The sequence below is a fragment of the Polypterus senegalus genome, chromosome 9, assembly GCF_016835505.1.
Source record: "Polypterus senegalus isolate Bchr_013 chromosome 9, ASM1683550v1, whole genome shotgun sequence".
NCBI lineage: Eukaryota > Metazoa > Chordata > Cladistia > Polypteriformes > Polypteridae > Polypterus > Polypterus senegalus.
This window is the reverse complement of record NC_053162.1, coordinates 156,733,075-156,746,213: the sequence shown is the minus strand read 5'-3', so window position 1 is coordinate 156,746,213 and position 13,139 is coordinate 156,733,075. Positions and strand designations below refer to the sequence as shown.

General features: G+C 41.1%; 1 protein-coding gene across 1 annotated transcript in view; it reads right to left on the bottom strand.

Moving 5' to 3' along the window:
- LOC120534924 (somatolactin-like) overlaps positions 1-8,849 on the bottom strand; it is a 97,824-nt gene extending 88,975 nt beyond the window's left edge. The window contains exon 1 of the mRNA XM_039762428.1: positions 8,772-8,849. Within this exon, the coding sequence (XP_039618362.1) occupies positions 8,772-8,849 (78 nt within the window). The remainder of the gene's footprint in view (positions 1-8,771) is intronic.
- Positions 8,850-13,139: the final 4,290 nt, after the last annotated feature.

Sequence of the window (13,139 nt, the reverse complement as noted above, 5' to 3'; positions counted from 1 at the left end):
GAGGGCGTGGGGGCTGCCACACTGGTTGCTTTGGGGGCCACGGGTAGAGGGCTTGGAAGCACAACCCTGTAGGGGCCCGTGGTCACCGCCAGGGGGTGCCCCAATGCCTTTGGAGCCATGGACCTCAGCACTTCTGCCACATCAGGAAGTGCTGGGGGGAAGAGAAGCAGGGACACCCGGAGTGCTTCCGGGAGTACAGCCGGCACTTCCGCCAACACGCACTCCGGGAGTACAGCCGGCACTTCCGCCACACTGGGGCGTGTTGGCGGGTGATTACCGGGGAGCACCTGAAGCACATCCGGGTGTGGATAAAAGGGGCTGCCTCCCTTCATTCGAGGCTGGAGTCGGGTGGAAGCAGGACGAAGCAGAAGAGAGTGTGGAGGCAGCCCGAAGAAGAAGGCATTGTGTGGCCAGGAATTTCTGGGGGTTTGTGAGCAAATTGACTTTTGTAAATAGTAATTGTAAATAAACGTGTGGTGGTATATATATATATATAGCTGTAGGTAGCTTTAACATCACATCCTGCCATTCGTGCAAAGAAGGCTGTAATATTGGACAGGTGCACAGCACACAAAAGAAGAATGAGAAAATGAAGAAATAACTTGTACACTTGCATGCTTTTATGACTGTACCTGCCTAGTCAGAAGTTTTTCTTCTTCTTTCTTTTTAGTGATTCTGGTGTATGCGAGAGGGGGTTGTTTTTTTCTCATAATACATATTATTATATTATATTGTATGCATTATTAAATATAATATTGTTATATACTAAAAGTTTCTTCCCCCTGCTTGCTTACTTCACCACCCCACGAAGGCTGAGCAGCTCAAAGGGCATAGGGGTGCTCCTTCAGTTAGAGAAGGCAATTGTATTTAAAGAGATGGTATATAGAAGAGTATGGTCTTGAGTTATTATAGATAGAAAGCCAGTATTTCACTACAACTTTCTATTTCAAATACCAATGAATAATAAAACAAAGTAAAAAGTAGAAGTAAAAAGTAAAGCGTAATAAAATATAACAAAAAGTAAATTTAAAACGATGTTCGTTATCAGCTGTTGCCATTCTTTTCTAACACAATCTTAAACTCAACGTACTTGAATAGAAAATTTGATTGTTTGCCTTGCCATTATAACTGACTGCACTGAAGGGCGAGTTAGCACTGAGAGGGGGTGGTATGGAGAGAGGAAGTGAGCTGTAAGAGTGATGATTGGGTGAGCAGTGTGGAGGGGAGTGGTAAAGGCTGAATAACGCGGACAGGGCAGAAAACATTTTTAATAGAGAGATATTCTGTGATGGATTGGTGACCTGTCCAGGTTTTGTTCCTGCCTTGCACCCTCTGCTAACTGGTATAATTTCCCACGCACACTGCCACCTTGTTCTGGATTACGTGAGTTAGAATATGACATGACATATTATTATACAGTATATATTATTGTAATACTGTAATGTCCAGTTGAATTATTAATAAAAAAAAATAAATAAAGAATGGAATGTCTAATGGAACTCAGGGCCTCTTCTGGCTAAGAGAAGGAGGGCCTGTGAAAACTGGGATCAGTGAATCAGCAGATTTCCAGTTGGGCTGCAAATGCAAATGACCTGCAGATAAAAAGGGGATTGTGGCAAGGTGGGGGAAGTTTCTTTTTTTTATTTTTGGACTGTTTAACAGGTCATTGGAAACTGTGTTGAGAGAGGAAAAAAGCAGAGAAGAAGCCAACTAATGGGCCATTGACAGACAGGCAGTCTGGTATGTCCTGGAGCCAGAACACCAGGGTGGAGAAGACAGCATCCCTCAAGGCCACAACATTGGTAGTGTGTATAGTACATAGTTCATTGGCCGTTTTCTTTCTTGTTTTGGTGTTAAAAAATAAAGACAACAAAACTTATTAACCTGGCCAATATACTTTCTTCCTCTGGATGTTTGGACTGTATCGTCACGAGAATATTATTTTTAGTACGTATATATAATAATATAATGCTATTATTGATTTTCTGTAAAAAGCCACATTTCAATTGATTTCTATCTGTCTATCTAAATCTTGCATTCTTATGTAACTCCCCATTGAATTAAATAACATATTTAAGCAGAAAATACTTCTTTTTACACATAATTTTCACTAAACACTCTTTCGTCATTGAGAATTAGTTTCCCTTACTTTCAGCATCAGGAATTTTAAGTTTTGCTTTTGAGGTTCCTCTAGACCAAGTGACATACAGGTATATGTAGCTGCGTTTACCAAAACTTACCAAAGCTCTGCAGCTGTAGTTTGCTTCATGGGATTCTGGCTATAGCGTGACATATTGAAATGATTCCACAGACAAAATATCTTAATTTTTAAAAGCTTTTGTAAAGATTCAAAATAAATCAGTTCACAAAAAATAGAGAAAAAAGTTGGTATTGCAAAGTATAGTCCTTGTTTAAAGAAAATTCAGTTTATGTTTTTTATCTTTCTTTAAGTTTGCCCACACAGTCGAGCCATTCCTAAACGGTCAGAAAACTTTATGCCTATCCCCTTTACAAACTGCAAATGGATCTAACAGTCCATGCTAGCAATAAGACTAATTCCAAAGTGACTTAACACGCTGTAGTACAGATAAAGCTAAGAAGGTTCTATTTCACGTTAACTACAGGGAGTAAAGGCTATACCATAATCTATAGCTATGAAAGAAAATTATATTCTATTCAAACTAAGCAAACACTAATATAAGTTTAACTCAAGGCATTAACTTCTAAGACTGGCTCTTCCAAAATGCCTGAGCCATTGTAAAAATGGTTCACCTCTTCTGCCTTACAGGTTATGTTTCTTAAAACTGCATCTGATGGCTGTAAATGCATAGTTTCCATGTTAACTCTATATCTGTATGGGTTGTACCAAGGGGAATTTCAGTTATATTGCATATTCCGAAGATAGTTCAGTTAAATTTCAATTCTAATTTGAGTGTATATGTGACTGTACCCCACTCTAGATAGGTTCCTACCTTGAAATGAGCCATGAACTGGATTAAAGAGTTTTGTTAAGTCATAATTCTAGATATTAAAAATATCTTTCTTTTATTATGGATCAACAAAACGATTGCAAGTACATAGCAGAAACAAAATGAAATATTTAATTTCATTCCATTTATTTATTTGAAATGCACTTCTATTAATAAACCCAGTTGAATATACCATATTACAAATATAGTATAGCTTAATGGTCTGGAATAGTCCATACTGTTCAGTAAATTTCACTTCAATGATACCACAGGAACTCAAACAGTAGAAGATTTTATAATATACTACAACTGATTGTACTCGTACTATACAGTAATACACAATCAAGTGCATTAACATGTAATTATTATATACACAAATAAATGGAGAGTAAAATGAACAGGAAATTGAATGAAGTGAGCAACTTAAATACTACTATTTAATTTGAAACTAAACATAATGGGTCGAATGTGAGTAAATAAGCTACACAGATAGACAGATCAGTACAGGGATAGACAGATCAGTACAGGGGTGACTTAATGGTCTCTATGCATGTCAGTCTTTACAGATCAATTGCTGTGTGTGTGTGTTTGTTTGTTCATTTGCCTTCACTTATAAATTTCTTTGAGTGTGTGTGAATGTGTGTGTGTGTGTGTGTGTATACATGTATATTTAAATAAATAATGTATCTCAAAAACTGGTCATGCAAACATTTTGCATAATCAGTTGTTCTGGTCCTATGACTAAACGGAACAGACTGCAAAAATCCTATTTAAATTAAACATTTTCTATAGCAGTTATTGTTGGACACAGGTAAAACTGTGATAAAGAAATACAATACATATTCAACCAAATTGAACCAAAATCAATAAGCTTGGATCCTGTAACAAGGCAAATATGATGTAACTTTTTTGAAAAAGGTCATTTTTTTGGATGTTCTCATTGTACATAGGTTTCCACAGACACCACACTAATATCAGCTTTTCTCAATGTTTTAAACATCATAGAATCAGAATCTAAATTTCAGAGATTTCAGAGTGCACACAAATGTTAAAACTTAATAAAGACAACACCAAAAGTCTGGATAGAGTCAGCTAAACTAAAATTCAAGCTTTTTGAGCTATTAGTATTAATTTAATATTGACAGAAGTACCACCCAATGAAAGAACTTTGTTTTTTTTTTGTTTGAATTTAAACACACATATTTATCATTCATCCTGTCTTTTAGGTCAGTTCAGCTGTAAATTATTGAAGTAACTGAAGAAGTAGTATTTGGTTTAAAAGATTAATACAGCTGAGTCCTGCTTCAAGATCAGGGAGAAAGGAAGCTGTGTCTTCATTAAAATAGAAAGGTCACCCAATTCAAGGGTGAATTCCAGAGGCCCAAACCAGTAACTTTTAGAAGTGTTACAAAGAAAATACCAATAACCTCAGCACCAGGATAAATATTAAGACAATAGGTTCTCTGTTGAGATAATTTCAGGGTTTTGAGCTGTATACATACATTTTCCTTATAACAATTTAATGTATCATGTGTTTATGGTTGCAGTATTTGTTCTTTTGTGAACATATTAATATCATCTGTAAGGTAAATGTATGACTTTATACATACAGTGGCCAGGATGGACACCAAACTCTGATCCCTGGAAATGTGAGACAGTAATGATAACCACTGTGCCGCCCTTTTACATATAATGTAAAAATATTCAATAGTAGTGACATCTACAATTCATTAGTGATTTTAGATAAACTAAATGGGGGCATCTTAAATATACAACCTAAAGCAATCAATATAAACACATAGAAGAGTAAGGGCAGCTCGTAACATCTCGTCATTTTGCTGCAGCACACCTCCTCCTGTTTCTTGTTTCCAAGCACAGTTTTCTGCTTCTGAATTTCTTGCTTTATGCTTGTTATTTTTAACATCAGCGTTGGATTGCTCACCTCCTCCTGCCTCTGTTGAGGATTATGACCTTACCTGCTCCTTGAAATATGCTCACTTGGAAAATGACTCTGGAAATGGATCTTTGTTTTTGATCACAGTCATGACTCTAAGTTCAGCAGCTATAATAATCAAAAGGTCGAGTCCAAAATTAAACTTTGCTTTCAGTCCACCTTGCACCTTCCTGACTCTCAAAAGGGAACCTGACATACAGTAAGGGCCAAAGAAGTGAAGAACGGTTGCAGCAGAGATTCCAAAAGTCTAGCCACTTGATTTTATTATTGCCCGTGGCTATTGAGATAGACAGACAGACAGACAGACAGACAGACAGATAGATAGATAGATAGATAGATAGATAGATAGATAGATAGATAGATAGATAGATAGATAGATAGATAGATAGATAGATAGATGAAGATTCTGCTTTACCCCTTTAAGCTAACAAGCCAATGGAATGTTCTTAATATATATTCAGTTACAACAGAATGATCTCAGATTGCAGTTAGACAGTCAGAAACATAAACTGTGAGGCAGAAAGGCCTTAAAGGCATTTAGTTTTCTGCCTGAATGTTTGTCTAAATGCAGGTCTTAGTGTATGTGAGAACATATAGAAACTTTATGAAATGTAACCTAGACACTTAAGTCTTAACTGAACAATATAGACAAGATATTTTTCCTTTTTTGTGTGTGTTATCAATTTTCTTCATTTGTTTTGTACATGAGTCATTCTAACTGCTGGAATGCCTTCCTGGTAGCTGTATTTCAAATTGTTTTCAATTATTTGAAAACCCTTAACAAACTCAGATATAGATGGTACACATATAAGACATGAGCAACAACAAATAGCCTCGCTTGGCTTACCTATACAGTTCTTCCCTAACTGCTCTTGTCAGATGCCTACTGCAGTGAGCCAGCTTTAAACGCATGCCTATAAATACCTTCTATATTCCCATACTCCTCTTATCAACTTTGGCATTCTATGCCTCTGACTTCTGAGCTCTTTCATCACCAGGCCCTGTAAATCCAAAGTCATTGGCCTTGTCAGTAGCATCCACCTGCAGATCTACACAGCTCTGCTCCATTGGGGAACCAATCAAATTGCAAAAATATGAGAACATTTCGTTGTTTTTACATTTACGCATGCCAGCACGCATGCTTAGTTTGGAGAGCATTTGGATGGCTCTGAAAAGGTAAGATAATAATGTGGTGTGTCAGGTCAAATTGGACTGCTAACAATCTCTTCTCACTTCCTACAGATAACAGGGGACGAATCCCAGGAGGGGCCAGGATGTCACTTTCGGCATAGTCTTGGACATCCCATGTCTTCTGCCCATAAAGATACCTTCCAGCAAAGGCACTGAAAATCAGTGCCCATTCAAATAATGCCCATTTAGAGGCCGCAGCTCCTCAACAGAGAAGACCTTTTTCCCAAGATTTAAAATCCACAGGATACTAGTCTTTATCTTTTACTTTCATTTTTGATTTCTAAGAACTAAAAGGGGTACATGGCAGGTCCCAAACCCATTATTATTTCTCAGTCTCTTTTATTTGCAGAGTAACAGCATTACATGTTAGTCATGTTACGCAGCATGCACAGTCATTTGCGCAGGCATTTACAATTTTCTCAACATGCCACTTTCAAGAAGCACCACAGACGTCCTTCACATAAAACATCCATAACACCGTAGCTTAGATTTGGGTTGTGGGAATGTTATCATACTGATGATGTCGAGTAGGTATGTCTTGTAGTAGGTGTGTCCTGTAGTAGGAGTGTTGTGTTTAGGCTGCAGTCAGACCATTCTTGGAGTTTGTAATGTGTAAATTATGTGGCTTAAACAAGCATTTCTATTGGCTGTTCAGCACAACTCTGGAGGTCTGCAGCTAGATCCTTCTGGAACTTTCTCAAAGGTAAGGCAAAGAAATTTTGTTAAGCTCATAAGCATTTCAAGGGTAATTTCTAGTCGCCTTGCAAACACTTCCAGGCTTGGGGTTGGTCTGTCCTTTGACCTAAGACAAACATTTTAGAGCTTTATGTAGTGGAGTCTCCTGTCCCTGCCACTTTATTGGGTCATGACTGTAAAATAAATAATGGCTCTAGGCACAATATACTGTAAGGCTCCTTGTTGGTATCATCATGGCTAAATCTCATAATAAATAGATATGTAATACTTTGTTAATCTGTAACGGAAAATCTGCTTACTCCAGCCTCAACATAACGTTATGAGTATTGTGCTTTACAAATGTAACAAATTTTTCTTGCAAAAAGTATGCATGGGTTAAGGGTTTTTTATATACAAAAGAATCATTCTCGCTACTCACTTTTAATTAAATTTTGTAGATTTAGTATTATAAAATGTGTTATTATTTTCACACTTGCGATCTCGCAGGTGTCAAATGGCATCATAACTGAAGTCATCGGCGCGACACATTAAATCCCGGAACAACAGGTCATTTAGTATAAGTGCTTAAGGATGAAAACAAAGCTTTGCATGTTTATTTTTGAACTCCAGGTTTTGAAAAATGTAGCTTTCCGCTTTGATAATGATCTTTGGTTTTAGCTTTGGCTTTTGTAATTAAATTACATTTCACACATTTATTATGAATGCAATAAATTTTTTCAGTAAAAATATACACGGTTTAAAGAATTGTTCCCAGACATAGGAACAATTCTGGCTGCTCATTTGTATTCATTTTGCCTCTGGAAATTAATATTAAATATTTTGCTATTATTGTCACATTTGCATTCTTGGTGGCTTCAAATGGCATCACGTCTGGAGTCATCAGCGCAACACATTAAATACTGGCCCAGCAGGTCATTTTAGCATAGGTGCTTAAGGATAAAAGAAAAGTTTTATGTGTTTATTTTTCAACTAGCTGAAATACTCTGTGTTGCCCGGGAGGAAAATAAAGTTGTTTTTTTTAACTGTTTGAGAAAAATGTAATAAAAAAAAAAAACCTTTAAAAATTAAAATAAATTAACAAACAATGAAGACTTATATACTAGTATTGTTTACCGACGTGCCTTGTTATATACAATGTTTTTAGGTTTTCCATCTTTAGCCAATATATAAAGGTTCTTAGAACTTCCTACCCTTGAACATGTCACATAAAGTTGTCCATGTGAGAAACAGGCTGTGTCCACATTGATTCCAGCAATTTTCAGTGACTATCCAAATGTTCTGAGCATCAAGTGGATGATAACAGACATACAAGACTGAATCTCCAATTAGTCTCTTCCAATTAAAATTTGTTTACAATCAATTACAGGTTAAATATTTTATGTATATAAATAAATTTTGTAAATTAAATATCATAGCTATATTTGATCTATACTTTACCTTCGATTTTGAAAATTTAATTAAATTAGTTTTTTGATTATGAACACATTAAAAAAATATTCCTATTTCTTTTGTACAAAAAAATTTTAACACCAACACATTAGCTATTAATGAATAAACAAAAATTGCAAAGAGAGCCGCTGAATCCACAAAATAAATATACGATGTTTATGGTAGTTAAAAATAAAATTTCATACTTATCTAATATATATAATGGATAGCCTTTTTTAATCAAAATATAATTGCGGAATACACTCAAAGTAGTGTAAAAACATTAAGCCATTTTTAAGGTTTTTTGATTTTTTTGGTTGTTACATGCAGAATTTTTGACGATGTAAAAAAAGTCAATTAAATTAATATTATTACATATATATATACATATATTGTCACACACGTGCGAGTAGGGGGCCGTGGACGGACCTAAATGAAATCGTAAAGTCATATGCCAGGAGGGAGTGGCGGGTACTAACCTTTCTCTCTTTGTCTCCTACAGAAAGAAAGACACACCACTGCCATGAGTCTACCTTCACCAGTTCCCGCACTACGCTACTTCCGCCCTTCTTCTGTCTGCTACCTATGACGTCATCAATCCCATCATTCATCTCGGCTCCTACCCAGCATACCTCTACTTCCAGCTCCTCCTACATAAATATTCCTCCGCTGCCATCTTTGAGCTATGAAATGTTGCATTGATTTCATGTACTTGACCGTGGCAATAATTTGCTATTTTTCTTTGATTTTCTACAGTATACAGGAACCCCAAACCATTATGAATTTTTGTCTATTTCTTTACAGTGGCATAGTCGGCAGGATACAGGAGTCACCTGAATAGCGTGCTGCAAAGGATGGCAGCTCAAATCCAATCCCTCCAACTCAAGCAGGCCGCAACAAACTGGGAACTCGAAAAAACAAAATCCAGGTTGGGCACCGCAGAGACGGTAAGACCAAGCACAGGCCTTTGAGTTCTGGGGCAAGATGAGGCGCTGGCTACGGCCCGAAGGTCCCCAAGCCCGGAAAGTGGTTGAACAGGTGGCATGTGAGGGGCTAGTCAATGCCATGCCCAGTTACCTCGGCCAGCAGGTCCGACGGCACCCTTTTAAGGACATGCAGGGTCTCCTGGAAGACCTGGAGCGTCAGCTCGCGGTTCACTGAACCGGGGGGTCGGAAAGGACAGGTCGCGGGGCCCGACAGGGACGGGCCGTCACCCCCGAGCCCACTCGCCGCACTGCGGAAGCACCGTCAAAGCCCAGAGAGAAGCCAGCCTCCCCACACTGTTTCAAGTGTGGTGAGGTCAGATATCTACTGCCGGCCTGCCGATGGACTGCAGTTGGGCCACCACGGAAAGGTACTGTGCTCGGTCACACCCTCTGGCAATCCCTAATATGGGAGTGGTCTTAGTAAATGGACACTCGGTGATGGCCCTATTTGATTCCGGCAGTAACATAACCATTGTGGCTCGCCGTTATATTTTACTGCGGCAGTGGCTAAACCAACACTTACAGGTCACTTGTGTACATGGAAAGACAAAATCATATCATTCTGCAGAGTGTTACATCTCCTGGAAAGGGGACTCGATTGTCGGTTGCAGTGTTACCTAAGCCCCCTTTTCCAGTGATTTTGGGACACGACTGGTCACATAATACTAGCAGTAAAATAACAACCACTCCTGTTGCCTCGTTGGGTCTGGTTATGGATGGGCGCGGCTCCCTCCCCGCAGCTCCCACGCTGTGCAGACAATGATGACGTAGAATGTTGGGGGGAAGAATCTCAGGTGACGGACCCTGACCCGGAAGTTTCCGGCGGTGAGGAAATGAGCCGAGGAGGTATTACTTACCCCAAGCCACAAGATCCCCTGAGCAGCCTGGATCATCAATTTAAATCCACGCCTGCGTCATTTAAAAGGGAACAGTGGAATGATGATTCCCTAAAGTTTGTCCGGATTGCTATTGCTGTCCCAGGCAGCCGACAGGCTGACGACTCCATGCCATGGGAGTCTTTCTTTGTTCTAGAAAACGATCTGTTATATAGAGTTCCGACCCATGAGGGTGAGGTATGGAAGTTGTTGCTAGTACTGCGTACCTTCCGGTGGGAGATCTGCGAGCTAGCTCATGCCCACCTCCTTGGCGCCCACCTCGGGGCCGAGAAAACTTTGGCTCGGAATTAATGAGGAGGTCCGACGTTTTTGTCAGTCCTGCCCAGAGTGTCAGACCCGTCAGATACCTAGGAGGGACCGTGCTCCTCTCGTTCCCATACCCCTAATTGACATTCCCTTTGACAGAATAGGGGTTGACCTGGTAAGACCCCTGGAGCCCTCGAACCGTGGCCATAAATATATATTGGTCATGGTCAATTACGCAACTTGATATCCAGAGGTGGTTCCGCTGCGCTCCGCTAACACAAAAAACATTGCACAGGAATTGGTCATCCTGTTTTCTAGAGTGGGTATACCCAAGGAAGTCCTCACAGACCAGGGTACACCCTTTACCTCGGATACGTTCAGGGAGGTTGCCAGGTTACTCCGTATTAAGCAACTGAAGACGTCTGTCTATCACCCGCAAACAGACGGGTTGGTGGAGCGTTTCAATCAGACTCTCAAGCAGATGCTACGCAAGGTAGTCAGCGCAGACGGTAGAAACTGGGACCAACTCTTACCACTCGTGCTTTTTGCTTTTCGGGAAGTACCTCAGGCCACTACAGGTTTCTCCCTTTTTGAACTGTTATATGGACGCCAGCCATGGGGACTTTTGGATATAATAAAAGAAGGTTGGGAAGCAGAGGCCCTACCTTCCACAAATATACTAGAATATGTAGTGCAACTGCACGACAGACTAAACAAGATTAAGCCCCTACTAAAAGATCATGTGAGTCGCGCGCAAGCACGGTGTTATAATCGCAATTCGACTCTCCGGGAGTTCCACCCTGGGGATTTAGTGATGGTGCTCGTTCCCACCTCCCATTCCAAGCTATTGGCTCATTGGCAAGGACCGTATGAGGTTAAGGAAAGAAAGGGGCTCATCGTTTATTTGGTTAAACGACCGAGTCGTCGACCGAGCGAGATGATATACCATGTAAATTTGTTAAAATCTTGGAAAGACAGGGAGGAGTCTCCTGACAGCGGTAGAACCCTCTCCCTTTTCGCTTGCACACCAGCCCTTAACCTCGGAACTGAGCTAACACCCCTACAGTGACAGGAGTTAACCCAAACGATCCTGTCCGTTCCCAAAGTGGTGAGCGAGTCACCAGGCCGTACTTCGCTGATTGAGCGATTGGTGGTAGTCCGGGAGAGACCGTACCAACTCCTGGAGGCAAAACGCGCAGAGGTAGAACTTGAAGTTCAACGGATGTTGGACATGGATATTATTGAAGAAAGTCATAGTCCTTGGTCTAGTCCTATCGTTCTCGTTTCTAAGCCAGACGGCTCTTGGAGATTCTGTAACGACTTTAGACGTCTTAACCAGGTCTCCAAATTCGATGCCTACCCGATGCCCAGAGTAGATGACCTCATTGAACGATTGGGTACGGCTCGATATTTGACTACCCTTGACATGACTAAAGGGTATTGGCAAATTCCCTCAACGGCATCTGCCAAAGAAAAAACTGCCATAAGTATCCCTAGTGGACATTGGCAATATAAGGTCCTGCCATTTGGGCTGCACGGGGCTCCAGCGACCTTTCAACATCTGGTGGACAGAGGGCTAAAGGCCCACCAGTCCTATTGTGCCGCCTACCTGGATGACGTAGTCATCTATTCCGGTACCTGGAAGGAGCATCTATTACAGGTATTCACTGTCCTCGCGACGCTAGCGAAAGCCAGCCTCCGCATAAATCCCCGTAAATGTTTCTTCAGTCTGAAGGAGGCCAAATATTTAGGCTACCTAGTGGGACGGGGACAGATGTCAATGTTCTAAAGTAAAAGACATCCTTGAATGGCCCCGTCCGAATACCAAGAGACAGGTGCAGGCTTTCTTGGGGTTAGCGGGGTACTACCGCCGGTTCGTGCCCCACTTCTCTGAAAGGGCAGCACCCTTGACTAATTTGACGAAGAAGGGCGTTCATTTATATGTGGTATGGAATGACAAGGCCAAACAAGCATTCAGTGACTTAAAGAAGGCCCGAACCTCGGCACCAATTTTAAAAACAACAGATTTTTCCGATGCTTCTGACACAGGCCTGGACGCCGTGCTGAGCCAAAGCGTCGATGGTGTCGAGCACCCCGTAATGTACCTGAGCCGGAAACTGCTGGACCGGGAGACCAGGTATGCGGTAGTGGAGAGGGAAGCCTTGGCAATTAAGTGGGCGGTGACACATCTGCGATATTACCTGTTGGGTCGTGAATTCACTCTAGTGACTGACCATGCTGCTCTTCAGTGGATGGCACTACATAAGGAGTTGAATCCCCGAGTCACCAGGTGGTTTTTGGACCTGCAGCCATACAAGTTCGCCATCACTCATCGTCGGGGCAACCTTCAGGCCAATGCCAATGCCCTCTCCCGTCTCCACGACCTCTCGGTTTGGTCCGCCTGACCTTATGGGTCTGGGCTGAGGGGGGGTCGTGTCATGCACGTGCAAGTAGGGGGCCGCGGATGGACCTAAATGAAATCAAAAAGTCATATGCCAGGAGGCAGTGGCGGGGTACTAACCTTTCTCTCTTTGTCTCCTACAGAAAGAAAGACGCACCGCCGCCATGGGTCTACCTTCACCAGTTCCCACACTACGCTACTTCCGCCCTTCCTCTGTCTGCTACCTATGTCGTCATCGATCCCATCATCCATCTCGGCTCCTACCCAGCATACCTCTACTTCCGCCCCTCCTACATAAATATTCCTCCACCGCCATCTTTGAACTGTCAAATGTTGCATTGATTTCATGTACTTGACCGTGGCAATAATTTG